This window comes from Pteropus alecto, unplaced genomic scaffold (assembly GCF_000325575.1).
Source record: "Pteropus alecto unplaced genomic scaffold, ASM32557v1 scaffold155, whole genome shotgun sequence".
Classification (NCBI taxonomy): Eukaryota; Metazoa; Chordata; class Mammalia; order Chiroptera; family Pteropodidae; genus Pteropus; species Pteropus alecto.
This window is the reverse complement of record NW_006438113.1, coordinates 20,195,348-20,214,072: the sequence shown is the minus strand read 5'-3', so window position 1 is coordinate 20,214,072 and position 18,725 is coordinate 20,195,348. Positions and strand designations below refer to the sequence as shown.

General features: G+C 33.5%; 1 protein-coding gene across 1 annotated transcript in view; it reads right to left on the bottom strand.

Moving 5' to 3' along the window:
• Positions 1-18,725, bottom strand: part of TMEM26 (transmembrane protein 26) — a 32,840-nt gene that overhangs the window by 4,778 nt on the left and 9,337 nt on the right. The window contains exons 2-4 of the mRNA XM_006915603.3: positions 13,141-13,219; positions 8,991-9,101; positions 7,149-7,369 (exon numbers count right to left, since the gene is read on the bottom strand). Of these exons, the coding sequence (XP_006915665.2) occupies positions 7,149-7,369; positions 8,991-9,101; positions 13,141-13,219 (411 nt within the window). The remainder of the gene's footprint in view (positions 1-7,148; positions 7,370-8,990; positions 9,102-13,140; positions 13,220-18,725) is intronic.

The window sequence follows — 18,725 nt, the reverse complement described above, 5'->3', positions numbered from 1 at the left end:
GGCTGACTGAAGCAAAGTAAATGAGGGATTTAAGGAATACCTTTAAGTGCTTCCAGTGTGAGGGCCCAAACAATTAGACCTCAAAACTCTGAGAGAATTTGTAAATGAGGTTTCTAAGCCATCATGATCTGTCTTGGCAGTTAATGGTGAAGACAAGTTTGGTGACAAAAAAAAAAAAAAAAAAAACATGAAGTCTTAACTTTCACAATGAAACAGAAGTATGTATTAAACTACAAAAGATATGTGATTTTCCAAAATCAAATGCAATCATAGGTTGCTTCACAAGAAGTATAAAGTCTAGAATTTTAAGTGGAAATGCCTAGGGAACACAGCCTATAACTTTTCCCTCAATGCAACGTCAATGTCTTTACATATAGGAGACCTACAATAAGTGCCTGAATTTTTAAATAATTTTACCTACACTGTCTGAACTATGTGCAGGACTTTTTCTATTTAGCTCTATGATCACACTTAATCCTCATATCAACTCTACAGAGTACATACGCTTATTATCCTTATTTGACCAGTGAGGAAACTGATGCATAAAGGGTTGAAGAAACTCATTAAAAGTCATGTGGTTATAAGTGTTGGAAGCAGAAATCAAAACTAGATAGCTAATTTCAGCATCGCCCCTTTTAACCATTACACTATACTATTTTCATGAAAGAAATGGGAAGTTTTAACCTTGTTCTATGCTACAATGTTCAGAACATATCTGAAATATTACGTGTTGTGCTTCATGTTTTAGGAAGAACATTTATAATATTTTTGGTCCAAAAGAGAGAGACTAAAGTGGTGAGAGAACTCAGAGACAAGTTATATAGAGACATGTGTTTTTTGTGAGACAGTTAAACTGAAAAACGAAGATTCCTTAAAAACTTGATTTCATACACTTAAAGGGCTATCATGTGAAGAGGAATTAAACATTTCTTTTGACTTCAGGGGGCCAACGGAGGTTCCAAGAATTTTAGTTTTACCTGTAAAAATCCAAATTTCATCACAATAGAGGAAAGTACTTTCTAATAATATTAACTCAGAATGAGTTGCCCCTGGGGTTTGTATATTCTCTATTAGTGAAAATTTTCAAAGAAAGTCTGGACAAAACTTGTTGAGAAATTTTGGAGAGGATTTTGCAATAGATGTAAAATAGATTTTTCAATAGGTGGTCACTTTTGAAGTTTCTTTTAATCCTAAACTTCAATAATTCTTCCAAAAACTCACATACAATTTGTCTTCAAGGGAGCAGAAAGTGGTAGTAAAGCATGAGCTCTGATGTTAGGTTGCTGGAGTTCAAATACTAGCTCCAACCCTCACCAGGGATATGCAGATCTCCAACCTAAAGTTGATTATTAACTAGCTACACGAATATGAACAAGTAATTTAACATCTATATGCCTTAGTTTACCCATGTTCAATACAAGATGACAGTAATAATAGCTATTGGATTTTATATAATTTTACTGAATGTTGTTTAAATATGTTAAACATAGAAAGCTCTTAGAACGGCACTTGATATAGACTAAATATGGTAGATCACTACAAGTTAGTTAGTTTTATTACCATGTAACATTGAGACTTTCTCGACTTCTCTTGCTTGTCACTATTCAGTTTATAAAATGATGATAATGATAGGATCAACCTCATAGTGTTATTGTAAAGACTAAATAACTTCTCACAACTAAAACTCTTAGAACAGTACTTAGAACATAGCAGGTGATAAATAAATATTACCTAATCATAGTTGATGTATTTCTATTATTATGGGAGCATACTTCTTGAAATCTTTGTTTTAATTTCACGATTTTACAAAATAGGGATAATAAACTAACCCTAGCCCTAAGTAAGCAAAATTCAAATTCTAACCCTTAACAATGAATGTATGTCTTCTGTATATGCAAATATTATCTGAGCACATACAAAATATGGGAGAGGGAGGAGGAGAAACATGCAGAGTGAGAGACGTCCCCAGATCTCTCCCCTTCAACAACAATAAGCTGAACATCTAAAACTCAACAAAAAACACCCAACTGCACACTAAACTATGGGAGAAAGTGTGTGTTGAAAAACATATTAAAGTTATTAAAAATAACTTTGGAAAAGATAGTCAGAAAATTTTTGAAGCAAACAAATGTGTATTATTAAGTCAGACAGTAAAAGTTACTCAGGAAAATTAAAGGTTGGAATGTAAATAAATCACTGAGCTTAAATGGCAAATGCTCAAAATTTGTGAAGGAATTTTGGAGTTAATTTGTCCAACATTGTCTGCATTGTGTAACTGTCTCCCCCAATTGTCTTGCCCCATTTTCTCATGTGTAATCTGTCTCCATAAATGTCAACTGAGAAGCATGTAAGCAGATAATGGACTCTGTTCATAATGAGGCAAAAGGGCTGGAGAAGTATAATTATAGATGTGAGTGTCATTTCTCTACTTGGAAAATTGAGAGGATAAAAGACTAGAATTTGGTAGATCAAAACACTAGTTTGCTCAACATTTCTTTTTGAAAGTATAAATATTCCTATAGATAAGAGATAATTAATGAATAGAATTTATTTAGCTTTTTCAAAAGCATCTAACAAACTTCTTCAGAGAAGGGGAAAAAATAAAGGAGAGAGAGAATAAGAAAAACAATGAAGTATTAACCTAGCCTGGAAGAAATGTTTCACCGAGCAAAAAGAGCTAAATAAAAAGAAAACACGCTATGAACGTAGGAAAATTCTTCTTTGTACGGTCAAACACAGTGAAGTAACAATAATGCTATGGGAACATATATCTTTTTAATAAATGATCTGTGCTCAAAAAAAGACCGCACAGAGTAATCTTCAAAGTGCAAATAACCACTTAACTGTTCATAGCAATGGCATTGAAATTCAGACTTGTTAAAATGTTGGAGGGTGGCTGTAGCAGAATAAAAAGTCAGCAAATGCTCTCCCCAACAAACATATATAACACTGGACAAATTTTCAAAAACAACCACTTCAGATCTCTGGAAATCAACCAGAGGCAAATAAATCGAGTAACATTTATTATTGAAAAACTAATAGAACTTCAGTTAAGGACAGTGGGCGTCTGAGGCACTCTTGCTCATTGGATATTCTCATATCTCTCCAGCTTGGCTATGCACCAGCCAGAGCCAAGGGAGGCTTTTTTCAAGACTATTGCAATAGGGGAGAGAGTTTGAATTCATGCCTACTGAAACAAAAGGCAGGAGAGATTTTAAGCACTGGGCAAGCTAGTGGAAAAATACTAAAGGACATTAGAGACAGAAAAGCAGCATAAGATCTATACATTAAAAATTACAAAGCATTGCTGAGAGAAATTAAGGAACATCTGAATAAATGATGAGATAGTCCATGTTCATGGATTGGAAAACAACATTAATAAGAGGTCATTTCTTCACAAATCGAGGCTTAGATTTAATACAATTCTTACCATAACTCCAGCAGGATTTTTTAAAATAGAATTTGACAAGCCGATTATAAAACTTTTAAGGAAATGCAAAAGAGCTAGAATAGCCGGAACAATTTTTAAAAAGAACAATGTTAGAAGACTTATAGTATCCAGTTTCAAAACTTATCATAAAACTCTAGTAATCACTATAATGTGTCACTAGCATAAAAAATAGACATTTAGAGCAGTGGAATCTAATAGAATGTCCATAAACAAACAAATAACCTTACATATGTGATCAATTGATTTTTCACGAAGAAGCCAAGGCAATTTAATAGGGAAAGGATAGTCCTTTTGACAAATGGTGCCAAGACAATTGATTCCAGCTGGAACCAAAGAAAAAAGAAGCACTGGAACAATGCCAAAAACAAAACAAGACAAATATGAAATTAGACCCTTACCTCACGCTTCACTAACATTTGTGTAGTGTTAAATATTACAGAGGAAAATATTTCTAAGTTTGGGTGAGGAAAATATTTCTTAGATATGACACTCGAAGCATTACATAAAAAAATAATACATGGGACTATATCAAATTTTTAAAAAATGTTCTTCAAATGGAAACATTTTAAAAAACCATGTCAGGAGAAAACATTTACATTTATGTATCTAATAAAGCATTTGTATCCAGAATTTACAAAGAACTCTTATAACTCAATAATAGAAAATCAATCCAATGAAAAATGACCAAAAATTTTAACAGACAGTTTACCAAAGAAAACATATGAATAACTAATCAGTATACAGAAGATGTTCAAGATCATTAGTCATTAGGAAAATGCAAACTAAAATCAAAATATGATCCCACTATGAACCCACTAGAATGGTTATTATCACAAATGACTGGGGAAAAAAGTGTTGGTGAGAGTATGGAGAAACTAGAACACTCATGCATTGTTGGTAGAATAAAAAGTGTAGCCACTTTGGAAAACAGTTTGGCAATTTCTTGAAAAGTTAATCATGCACTTAACATAAAACCCAGCCATTGTACTTCTAGGTATCTACTTCATTGAAATGAAAACAGATTCATCCAAAAAGGCTTTTAAGTGAATGTTCATAGCAATATCATTCTCAACAGTGAGAAAATAGCAATACACATGTATATCGATTACTGAATGGATAAGTTAAAAGTGTTAAGTGCACGGAATACTATTCAGCAATTTAAAAGGAGCTAACTACTGACAGATGCAACAATGAGAATGAACCCCAAAACATTATGCTGTGAGAAAACCAGACACACCACTCTACATATTTTATGATTCCATTTGCATGTAATTTCTAGAAAAATACAGTAAGCATATCAGTGGTTGCCTAAGGTTGTCAATGAGAATCGACTACAAACAGCCACAAGGATTCCGGCTTCTGATGATGATGACACAAATATATAAATTTACTGAATATTATTGAACAATAGGATTATAATAGTTGAATTTTATGGTGTATAAAGGCAAGCTGTTAAGAAAAATTTGCAGTATGTAAATTCATAAGAATAAATCAGATTAACTTCATGTGAACATAATAGAGGAAATTAATTTAGGTTAAAAAAATTGGATTTGAGGTTTTAGCCGGATGCAGAAAAGATGTAGATATTATTGTACATATCATTGCAGGCTTTTCTCTAAATCAGCCCAAATTATGGAATAAAAAAAGATAGAAAATAAAATGTTGTAATAATAAGTAATACTAAGTAGGTTGTAATGATGCAACTCGGTTTGCTGTTATGTGTAAACATCTTTTCCATGTATATGGAATTTAGTCTTCATGGTTGTATTTTTGAGGCCAAAGGGAAAAGTTATGCCACAGTGGGAGGGATTTAAATGTTTCCTTTGAAGAGAAGGTCATTTGTAGTGTCAATTCTTGCAGTATAAACGGAACCAGAGACGAAAGCAGAACCTGGGAGGTGAATTTTTGGAAGGAGAAAAAAAAATCTATGTTTTTTCTGGGCCTTGGTTTTGGAGTCTTTGAGTAGTGATGGAGACATGCAGGAATGGAGTAGAGACTACAGAAGGTCACAGACGCAATGCAGTTATGTTAAAAATAAAATGACTTCAATCTGAGATCATGAAACCCAAAAAGAAATTAAAAAACAAAAACTGTGGCATAGTTTATTAGATCCTATGTCTCATTCTCAGAACAAGATTCAAGTTTAAAATGAGGGAAAGAAAGATTTATGAAACATTCAGATTAATTTGTAGGTGGCAGAAGAAATTGCTAAATTGAAATTGCCCGGGTTGGGACAGGATTGTGTCCTTTCGCTCTCCACTTGCTCTCACCTACTCCCCAATCTCTGACCAAAACATCGCCTGGCACATACCAGATAATCAGTCAATAACTCGTTACATTCATATCTCTCCTGAATACCCCATTTCCTACCCTCTATCCTTCCCATATCCCTAGATATGTAGCATGTATGTGTTTATTTCTATGTAAGTGTAGTTGTCTTTATAGTCTCATGTCCTTGTGATTGTGCTTGTGGTTATTTATTGTTTTTATGTGCTTGGTCATGGTTTCTTCATGTTTTTCTTGTAACTCCATTGTATTGTAAGTGTCCTAAAGGATCTGAAAATTTGTTATGCAATGTAAATCGCTGACCAAATGTAAGATATTAAAGCTACAAAACTAAAATCTACATTTTGAGGACAATGGATCAATTTAGATTGGATTCTTTTTAAAATTCTATGTGTGCTTAATAAGGTATAAAAAATAAGTATAAGTGAGTGAGACAAGAAATGATCTTGTAAAGGTAACCTATGATTATAGATATACTTTGTGCTATGACTGGGATATTAAGTTTACTCAGTAAGTTAGTGTATTTTGCTCAGCTTTATGTTTTGTTGTTTGAGAAACACAGTATAAAGTAAACATTAAAAACCAGCTTCATTGCAATTTATTTTTATAGCATAGTGCAAAGCAACCCAAGCTGAAAGTACATTCAGGCACCGAGACTTAAATCCCTAATGGTAAGAAAGTAGTTCCATAAACAGATGTGATCATGGATTCTGAGTTTATTTGCTTGTGGCAAAAATAAAAGTACCAACTCAATAAGTTTTAATTTATAGGGATCTACTCCAGAAAGCCTTTGGGCACTTTGAACAAAGCTGACTAAAAATAAAATTTAGTAAAATAAAACCTGATCTGCCCATTCTCCATTCACACCAGGGAATATATTTCCCAACAGGGTAGGGGAGAGATTTCACTTTCTCCTTTAGGTGCTTTCTTGAAATTGTAGTTATGTGGTGCTCTAGAACAGAATCTTATGATTGACTGCATTCCTGGATACTTGAGAATGTGAAAGAGGAGCTAAGGATGGTCATCCATTTCCAGAAGGTTTTCAGATAAACGTGGCCCCACTTAACCTGTGGTTCTGCAGACATACAGAGATTTTCTGTTCTCAGCCTTAGAAAATATTATTTGCCCCTTTTCTCTAGGAGAAACCTCCTTTGTGTGTGTGTGTGTGTGTGTGTGTGTGTGTGTGTGTGTGTGTGTGTATCTGTGTCTATCCCTATATCTATATCATCGTACATACACTGGGCTGGTACTTAATATGTATCTGAACAGCAACAAATTCTTTGACTCTACCATTGGGCATATGATATACTGAAAATCCTTTTTCATGCAGAATATAAATGATGGAACAAAGAGACAGGTGTATGGGCTCTGACCTTAAAAAGAAGGTCGTTTAGTTGCAGGTTCTGCTTACCTCACATTTTGTTCTTCCAAGGTCTCACTTGTAAATTCCAGTATGTCAGCAGCTGTTCCCACAAACATAAGGAGAAGTTCAGAGAGTTGGTCCCGAGTAATCCCACCTCCAATAGGTAGAAGCCATCTTCCAATTATTAGCATTAATAAGAATGTTTGATGGAGTCCCAGAGTCCAAATTTTCTCGCATACTGTAGATAAGTTATTTACAAAATCTTTGGCCTGTTTAACAGAAATGTCATACAGACAAAAGGATTGTGAGTTACCACCTTGGAGAGATGTACCTCCTTCGCCATAGCTTTCAATCAAGAATTAGCTTTTGTAGAAGGTCATTTTCAAAAGATGATTCTTTGCTTACTAAAGAAATTAAAACTCCTTTCAACTGAATGCTCTGAAAACAATTAAAAAGCTAATGTCCTTAAAATAACTAGAGGTAATTTAAACCTTACACTTGCTAGTGGAATTCTTCTGTATATTTAAAAAGCTAATTTTATGATGTTTTAAATATCATTTTTCATTTGATTATACTCTGTAACAAAGTATAACACATAGCAAAATTTTTTAAATCCCGTGTTAAAATCACAAACAAATTCTATATTTTTCTTTCAGAGATTTCAATTCTGAATTTACTAATCTGGGAATATCTTAGCATGGTACAAATCTCTCTTTTGTTTTTCATTGCTTTAAAACAGTACTATATCAAATATATAATACTGTTTGTTTATTATTCATTACCTAAATGTAAATAGAGAGGATACCTATAGTTATTTTTATTTAATTCATTATTCAAGAATCTATAAGCTAGCAACCAAATTTTATTCTACCCTTATTCTTGGATTCTGAGAAAACTTTACATCTCCTTCATTAATTTTGGGTGACATCTCTTATCCACTTACCTTCTAAATAAATTTTAAAGTATATTATCGACCATCTTATGATCTTTTAGGTTACGATCTTTTAAAGACTACAGAGATGTAGGTCTCAAGTGGATTGGACAGTGATTCCAACTGATTTATGCAAGTGACTTAACTATGTTTGTGCAAAATCTATTTATCCCTTTAGATCATTTGCTTATGTCAAGTGCAAAGGTAGAGGAAGAAAAAACGACAAGGCAGGTTGCTAACCTGGTTGAAGCCATGAATGAAGATCAATAATCTTTTATTTGCATACTTTTATTCTATGACACTTCACATACATCTTATTTAATTCTTACATGTAGCATACCAACAGGGGATATATTAATATTTCCAATTATCAGATGAAAAACTGAGATATAGAGAGACTAAGTGATCTGTTCAAAGTGATATTTATAAATTGTGATTGGAGCTTGAATTAGAACCCAAGGCTAATTCTACTAAACCTCATTCATAGAATCAACAGCCTGTCTTATTGTTGAAAACATGGTTCAGTCGTACAGGCCTTGGCCTTGAATCTCTTCTATATATCATTTTCTAATAGGCCACGGTTAGTTTGACAAATACCAGGCATGTGAACAATAAAGAAGTGATTGATTCCATTTTGGCTGGAAACCTTCTCTATTTTATTAACATAAACACCTTAAAAATATATTGGGCCGATCCCAATCTTATATTATTACTTCACAAATACATGTATCTCTCTTAGTGTGTGTGTATGTATGTATATATATGTCTATTGTGCATGTTAACTGTGTTTAATAAATATAAAAATATAAATATAAAAATACAATTATTTTGTGAATTCCTGCGTCAAACAATTGACAAATTTCCTTAGGAAAGAATGAGCTGAAAGGTTAGAGCATGTTATCCTCATCAAGTGAAAAGATTTGCTAGATCATTTAACATATTGTGGGAAAAGTTCTCACCGTCTTAATGAGATCATCCCCTCCACTGGTTTGTTCACCTGACATCAGAGTTTGATTGAAGTCTTCTTTGCTGCTGATATTCTGTAACATTCCTCCAGACTGGGTGCAATACTAAGAATTTTATAAAAAAGGCAATATGTTGAAAAATGCTACAATAGGTAGAATTTAAAATGACTTCAGTATGTCTAAGAGATTATGAGCAGGTATGTAGAGTTTAAACAGTATGCAAAACATTTCCAAAAATTAGATTATAGGCTTAAGATAGAAAACCACTTTTCTATTATTATGAGGGGAGAGAGTCTTATTTTCCCACCAGTCTTTGACGATATAGATGTTCTGAGTTCATTGTGGAGAGCTATAGAATTTATGGATTGATAATAGATGTTCCTTTCTTGAACCCTGGAACAATTGTAAAACAAACCAACAACTAATGACAGCATTAAAATATGCATGATCCTGGTCAAAGCATTCAATCTAAGAGTTTGTTTCTTGTCCAGAAACCTCTTTAGCTAAAATATCATTTGCTTATGTAGGTATCCAATTACTTTTAATCTTGCCCATTAAGCACTGTAACAAGCAAGAATATTAACATATTTGCCCACCAAAATATTTATTTTGGTGTCAGTTTAGAAGTCAATTTAGGTTTATAGAAAATTTTATAATAGACCTAAAATAAATGGTATTTTTTTCCTTCTTGTTCCTTTTTTTGCATATAAATTTCTGCAAGTGAACTACACATTATTTTTATCTAGCCTGATGTTGGGAATCTGAGAATTAGAGACAGAAAAATTATATGAGAGGAAAGAAGTGACACTTGAAAATGTCTGTAGCCAATGATTATTTCACAAATGGTTAAAAAATAATAATAATAAGGTTGAAGATTTCTTTAAACATTTGCAGTGCTAACTTACTTTTGAAACACACACACACGCCACCACCATCATCACAAATCCATGATCGCACATTTGGATTTAGAGAAAAAATATTTTTTAAAAAATGCTAAAGCTGTAAGAAGTGTATTTTTAAAAATTATTCTGGATCATTCTATGAGCTATTTTAAAAAGTAAGAAAGAGAATCTGTCAAGAAGCTATTTTTTTTCCACCTTCCATCAAAACGACTAGTATTATGGGTGAAATGACAAGAATAATTAAGAAAAATGGCCATATGCCATACCTCTAAGAGCAAAATACAGCTGTTTGCACACTTTATTTTTTTTGTACAGCTAAGGCTCCAAGAAAAGATAATAAAGATGCAAAATTAAACCTTCGAACCAAGTAACGAATCCTCATTGCAGAGTAGTTTTGTGGCTCTAAGAACCAAATGGTCAATGGGAAACAAACTCTGACACTTTGTTTGCAGGCATGAAAGCAAATTGTGTATTAAAAAGGTGACCTTGTTATGTTTTTTAAATCCTTATCACTAAAAATCCATACACATCTTGTTATTTTTAAAAAGTCCTCGCACTGCAGTATAACTTGATAGCAAATAGTTTTATGATCCATATTATGATATTAGAACCTATCTGAGTCCCTCTCTACTCTTGCAATTCTATTTGTTATACATTTTTGAAAATTTCCTTTAAGTGCACTTGCATTAGGACTGCAAAGAGTAACTTATTTGACTCCTAAAACTTAATCTGAATTGTATTGTTTTTATGGTAGTATTGTTTACATTCAGCATTGTTTATGTGAGTTTATGTAGGTGATCTGGGTGCAAGTAATCCACTTTTTCTGGGCTATGTCTTAAAAACTCTTATTAGCTTCAAAAATGTTCATTTTGGTCAAACCAGACTGACACCATCGAGAACAGAAAGTTTCCATTGCTTTAACTGTGCCATTTGATAAATAAACCTGAGTTAAGGTCAAAATTGTTGTCGTAACCATTTTGTTTCCATGCATGTAGAACGAGCCAGATTCAGGAATGAAGGTACAGAATTGATCATCTAGGACAAATGTCTTCATGGGATGGGTCAGGATGTTTTCCTAATGCTAGGTCAGAGATTAGAACATTTAGGATTTAGAGTAAATGGAAAAAGTGAAAGGAAATTTTCTTTCATGAAAAATCCAGATGATTTTGATGCTAACTCCTCTAAAACATAGAACATGTAACTGAGAAAGGCAGTGTGGTTAACAGAGAGTAGGAGTCAAGACTCAGGTGTTAAGCCCCAGAAAACTGTTGATTAGCTGTGCGACCTTGAGAAAATCACTTAATCTTTTTGAGTCTTGAGGCCCTCTTATATAAAACAGAAATATAAATACTATGCCTAACTTATGGAGTTTGGGGTTCATAAATGAGAAAACATATCTGAAAATACTTTGTAATAAAGGAGAAAAGTGATTATTATCACAACCAAAATTTCCTAAATGAATGGACAAAGAGATTTGCTGTACTTCCCTTTATTCTGCCATTTCTTATATCTTTAAATGCAGTTCCAATACCTTTTCGTCTCTTTTCCCTCTCTTTTTTTTTTTTTTCTATTTCAATCTTTGCCCACCCTGCCCAATTCAATTTTGGGGCATTCATTTTAATTCTTAGTGTCAAAACGAGTCAAATCCATTACTACGAAAGGTCCAATATCTTTTGTAGTATAAAAATTAGAGAGGTACTGCCTGGGGCTCAAAAATCTTTTTTTATTAAAAAGAGAGCTTTTGGTTGCAGGCTATTTGTTGTAATGGGATTTGACCTGTATATCAATTAACTGTGCCACACATTTATATTATAAAAGCATTTGAGAAATGAATTGTTATTGTGGATGATAGCCATGCCATAGAATTGGATTTGAAGGGGAAAAAAAAAATGATTCAAATCACCAGAGCTTATTTCCATAACCTTGAAAGTAGTAAGCAGTAAGGAAATTGAAACAGTTCCCTTAACTCCCTATGGTACAACTTTTAAATGTCATGATAACTTGAACCAACCCATCTACTGTTACAAAAATAATTTTGCTACAGACGTAGAGATAGCCTATGACTTTAATATTTTTTTTAAACAGGAGATTTAAGGCAGACAAATGTTTTCTTCATGCCCGCGTTATTGTAATGTGCTTGTGGAATTCTTCAAAAATAGACTGCAGAGCTAAATTGTCCTCTGTGTGCCTGAAATTTGGAGCAAGCATTTTCTAGATAAGGTTTGAATATCTGAAACACATAGATAAGGCTTAACTTTTCTATAAAATGACCAGCTGTAGCAAATAAATCTGTATAGGGGCAAATTTTCACATATCTTACCTAAAGCACTTTATCAGTGAAAGTAATAAAATATTATATTGTAATTGTGGCTCATCTGTAAAACTTAGTCCTGTAAACTAAACCTTGAAGATGAGAAGCCCAGGCTGGAGTCTGATGGACTTTACAAACGGCCTCCCCGCTGTCATATAGGAGCATTAATAACAAGAAACGGCTGAATCCAGCCTAGAGTCTGCTACCCAGGGTTGCCCAAGTAAAGCAGCTCACTTAAAATTTAGTGCCTTTATATAGATTAGGGTTTCTTATTGGAAGTCATTGTTCATTGTCAATATGGTTCTAATATGTATAACTCACCTTTCCCAATGAAGGGTCCCTGACTTCTCTCCTTCACCCTTATTTTGGGGCTCTAGAGTAGAATTTCTATTCACTAGAACCACTAGCTCATGGGACCCTAAAAAGTGAATCTCCTGTTATCTGCAAAGCCTGTATATTAAAAGAGACTACTTCAAATAGTGCCCCTATGTTTGACTGTATTTATATAGCAGAGTATAGATGCAGATGATGGGATTTGTTTTTGTTTTTGTCGATTCTAAAAATGTCATTTTATAGGGTGTTAGATTATCGAGCCCTGACCATTCTTAGCAATATAGAAACTCACTGAAGCTTTAAGTGTAAAAAAAATATATATATATATGTACACCTCTATGTAAACTCTAGCTTGTGGAGGAGAGTCTTAAGAATAAGATCTCTAACACAAATTGTTCATATACTCTTTTAAGTCTTAAATGAATGTAATATTTTTATTGGTTTTGACAGATCATGAATCTTTTGTTGATGAACTCTTTATTCAGTTCTTGATAACTCTGGTGCCTTAGAAAAGTACATTTCTGGCAAAAATTGAATTATAATATGAAAGTAGTTTATTGCTGAATTTTTCACTTTCCTGCTTTCCAAAAGGATGTACCTGGGTCCCATGGTGCACCTCAAGAAGCCATAATGATGGAACGATGCTAATCAGATACAAAAATATGGCTGGCGAAAACCTGTGAAAGAAGCGGGTGAAAAGATAGTTAAGCTTTTACAAAACCATTTTTTTGAAAGAAAGAAGGAAAAATGAATGCACATACCCCGACCACAGTGAGTCAAACCTTTTTTATCTCAAGTGTTTATTTAAATGGGGAAAAAAGCACGATGTGATTTCTGCCATATGGATTATACAGAAACAAAGTAACTGTAAAAGGCACCAGCAGCTGTCATTCGCACTGAATTTCTAATCCAATTAATAGATGTAATTTTAATATGGTTTAATGGGACACTGCCAATTAGTTTCAGGCACAAAACTGGATATTTTATATTTAATATGTTTTACGAAAAAGCAAACAGAGTAATAGTAAATCTTAGATTTTTCAACATTGCAATTTCAGGAAGATTGGCCACATTTTCAACATTAACCTGGGATTCTGAGAGCTCAAGTAACATCCTGTTAAAACACAAAAATCAAATGATAATGAATAAGAATGAGCAATCAACTAGCTTTGTCTATATCTGCTAAACCCACTAAAAATAAAAATATAAACAACAACAGAAGAAGGGTTGGGAATTTTTAACATATTACTTTTATTATTTTCTGGCTAAACTTATTATTTTTATTATTTTTTATTTATTATTTTCTGGCTAAAATTCAGAGGGTAATCCAAAGAGTGGGCTTTGTAGTTAGGCACACTCAGGTCCAAAAGCTAGTGTTTGCCACTGACCTCTCACTGTGCATCCTAATGCAAATATGGGGACAGTCACTGTATTAGTTGGCTCAAGCTGACATAACACAGTACCATAGACTGGGTGGCTTGAACAACAGAAATTTATTTTCTCACAGTTTTTGAGGTTGGAAGTTCAAGATCAGAGTTCCAGTAAGATTGAATTTTGTGAGGACTCTCTTCCTACTTGTAGATAGCCACCAAACTGCATTTTATTTTAGATTGGACTCACTTTATAGACCATCTCAAAGTCAAAATTGTGAGTAAATACAATTTTATTAAAAGGCTTTTAGTACAGACAGGTGATGGCTTAAAATGATCTGAAAAAATAGAAATGTTAACTGTTCAACAAATATAATTATTTGAGATTAAATGCTACTAAAACCTTAACATTATAATCCAAGAGAGAAAACTGAGCAAATTTAAATAGAAGAGAATGGTTAGAATGGACTTTTTAAAGGGTTTCAACCTTTTCACTAACATCTCCTTTCAACTTCTGGGGAGAAGAGGAGAGAAAGGGCAAGAGAAAAAGAGATTTTTTAAAAAATCAATATTTAATATAGATACCCCCCCCACCTTTAATTTCTTGCAAAAACCAATTTTGAAATAAAAGTTTATAGGTCATAGTATTATTAAAATCTAACTAGGAAGATGGCTAGCCTGCAGAGAGATATCAAAAGTCCCCATGTTAAACATGCTCTTAAAAAGAAAAGAAACAATTAATTTTTTGACTTTACATATCAAGGGAAACATCAGGAGAGAATATTTCCTTTGTAAGATTGGGAAAGGAAATGAATTCTAGTTGGAGGGACAGTTGGAATATGTAAATGTTTGTTTGGGTATGTCAAATATTGGCTGGACTGCAATTCTGTTGACTCTCTTAAGATTAATTTTGGGTTTAACTCCCCTAACAATATTGTTACAACAATAATCTAGGGAAACCATGACTGAATATATAATAGCTCTTGAAAGAGGATAAAAATAAAACAAACAATAACCTGTAACATCTTCTATTCATAAGATTTATTTTTATAATTGGAAAGAAAATACTGTCCTGTTTCAACTTATTTCCTCTAACTAGTAATCTAATTATGTCAAAAAAACAAACAAAACAAAAACAAAAACAAACAAACAAAATTCTAGGTCCAAGGTTTTCTGTTTTGCCTACTACAGAAAATCTAAATTCTATAATCTGATATTCTAAGCCTCCATTATCTAGTCTTTTCTTCACTTCCACTTCCTCTTCCCTTACCACATCCTATCAAGCTGAGCTACTTAAAACCTGCTGTGTACTTCCAACTTGCTGTGTATTTAAAAGAAAACAAAACAAAATGTTTTGGAAAGTTCCCCTCCCTTCAGTGCTTCTTCATTAGACTTACTTGACATAAGTGAAAAGCGGGTAGAAAAAGGATCACACTGAGGGCCCAAGAGAGTCTGTCTATAGCCTTTCTCACCATATCTCCCACCCTCTTAACCCTACACCTTAGAAGATTTGCTGGAATTTCAAAAAGCCTTCCAGGTAGTTACCAATGAAACACACAATACCACATAGTGATCAATAGCATATCAGAATCAAGAGCTTCCTTCACTCCTTCCTCTCTAAGTCCCCAGTAGCGGGCTTCGGCAATTGCACAACTGAAATTAAACAAACAAACAAACAAACAAAAACAACTTATGGAGAAAATAAAAGTCTCTATTTTCTAGAAAAGTACTAAAAATGTTTTATTTGGGCTATGAAAAATAAATTTCAGCCATCTATGTTTGTTTGGCCATGGATTCCTGATAAGAACGAAGTGCTCTATGCTCCTTCAAGTTGGTTAATCTGAGAAGAGAGGTTCTGAAAAGACTTTAGAGAAAATATCCCTCCACATTATAATTGCCTGTTTTGGAATGCCCTCCTCTGACCCATCAATAGCATACCTGTATTTCAAAGGCATACCAGGAATTAATTTTAACTTGTATTTCTCTTGTGGCCCAACACATTTCTCCACTGCTCTGTAGTTATGTGAATATGAGACTTAGCTTTCCTAACAATATGAGTTCCTTGCAGGCAGATCTTGAGCTTTATATGTCTTTATGTCCCTTCCCGCTTTCCTTTCCTTCATCTTTTCCGCTCCTCAGTGGTATCAGGTGTCTTAGTAAGTCTTTATTTAATGCTTATTAAGCAAATGCTTAAATGCTCGAATGCCTGAATTTATGAACAAAGGAAAAACTGAGCAAATGAAGTGAATGGAGGCTACTGGTATCTACAAGGACCTTTTATTCTCATTTCAAAAGGTCTCGTATAATATCCACCTCATGGGGTGGTTGTGAAGGTTGAGACACTGTGTGTTATAGGCCTGATATTGTATGTGCTCAATACATGTGAGTTGTTGCCTTATCTAGGCTCAGCTCCGCAAATACACTGATGGCTGAAAGAGGACCCAGAGCATACCCATTTAGAAGACTGTATCTTCATATAACTTACAATCAATCCTGTTTTCAAACTGTGATTCTCAACAGTAAAAACTATTTAAGACTCTTTGAATCGAAGGAAGTTGTTTGTACTGCTGAGGGCATCATTATGCCTAAGTTTACATTCACTATTAAAGCAATTACTGACATACCGTTGCGGTTTGCATGAGCCATTTGCCCATCGTGACCCATAAAATGCTGCACAGTCAGGGCCCTGCCTACCTCTTGGGCTCTGTTGCTGGCCATTCTTCCTCACCATGATCCCGTAGCAGTGCTATCTTTTCAGTTCTGGAAAAAAACTAAGTGCCTTTCTAATTCAGTCCTTCACTCATGCATTCCTCTCCCTTGAAATACCTCTTTCCTTTTCATCTGATTATTTCTTTCTCATAGTTCGTCTTAGTTATGTGGGACTCCACACAAAAACTTTCCTTTTCCCTTCAGTCTAAATTACATCTCCTTGTTATTTGTCCTATAGCACTCTTCACTTTTACTCCATATATTTTCAAAGTTTATAATTATATATGCACATATGTATATGTTTGTGTGTGCATACACACAGGGGTGTGTGTATGTTGTCATTGCTTAATTGTCTCCCAGCAATTCTAACTAACACAAGCACAAGAGCTGTGTCTGTCTGCCCATCATCAAATCCTCATCTCCTTCCACAGTGCCTGGCAGTTGGTGGGCTCCCACAAATACATAGTTATCTGATAAGACTATGGTTGATTTACAGTTTCTACTTTCTTGCCATTCTGATGCTGGTTTGACTAGAAATTTCTTCTTGAAATATCATCATTTATCAGAAGTTTCACTGAAGGAAACTATTCTTTTCTTGTATGAATTTAATGTTGTTTTGCTACTATGAAAGATTTACTATTTCAAGGTGACATTTTAGCTGTTACTATTTTGAAAGTTTGCCATATTCTTGATTGTGCATTGTCAGTGCAATTCATTTTTGGAACCAAGGAGAATATGAGTTCTAAAAATTAAAAAGTAGGCCTGATCCTACCTTTTCCTGTGTAATTAATCAAATGGCATGCTCTTTCTCAGGAGTTACCAAATCATTTCACTCGTCTTCATGTCTTAATGGCATCAGGAGTAAATATATGCCATGAATTCTGTATGAAGACTAACACCATAGATGGGTCTAGACAACTCAGAAATAACTTAAACCAGGTTTCTGGATACTAGTTTATAAAAATAAGACATACCATAACAAAAATTGATAAATATATGATTAAATGAGTAAGATATGTCTGAGTGGAAAATTTTTACAAAATTTATAATATCCTATTACTAAAAAGCTATTTGCCCTTAGAAACTTAGATTTATTATAATATCAATTACCACTATCTTATGAGAATACAGAAGGTGCCCTACGCTAATACTTTATTGCCACATTACTTTGCCTTTGCTCAGCTGTCTTTTCTAAATTAAAACCTTCCTGAAGATATTTTTTCTCTCCACAAAAATTTTTGTTTGTTTGTTTGTTTGTTTTCATTTTACAGCCCTTAGCATACCAATCCTCTCTAAAGTACTCAGCAGGAGCATCATCTTAAAGGATTTTTTCTTTGTTTATGTACTTATTTACTAATCAAATATGTTTATAGGTCTTGCTACATGGTAAATACTGCTCTGAGCTCTTAAAGAGCTATACTCACTGTATTTCGTTTCAGTTCATTTCATCCAAAAGTAAAATATTATTTATCATACAAAGTTGTCATTTCAACGAATTATAATGTTTTTCACAAAATGATTGTCATGACATTTAGCAATTTAGCCCTGCAATGGATTATATTTACTTCAACTCACCATTAGTCTAGAATTAGGATTCCATTTTCATCTTTCTAAAAATGACAGTTATTATTGTTTTCTTATTGAAAAAGTGACATTTGTTCATTTTAGAAACATAGAACAATATAAACAAATGGAAGAAAAATTAACCATAATATCACCCACTAGCCTGTTTAGCTTTGCTGTCTGTAAACAATAAGGATTCTAATCCTCTAATCATATATGCATAAATATAAAAATAAGATTTAAGTGAAGCAAAAATAATGTTCCAAAATTATTTTGATGTGAATTGCAATTTTATTTGTATTTAATTTCTCAGTTTTTTTCTACTCTATAAAGGAGAGTAAAGTTGTAAGACTACTAGACCTAAACTGCCTTGAGTGTCCTCAATAAAATTTCTGGAGCACTTTATAATAATAGGTCTACTTTCATGGAAATCAAGGAAGTAGGTCAAGATACCCTTTCATGAGCTTCTAAACCCTGTCTGTCTTCGTCACGTGCACTGTAGACTGCTTTCTCTAAGTGGGCCTTAACATCCACGATTTCT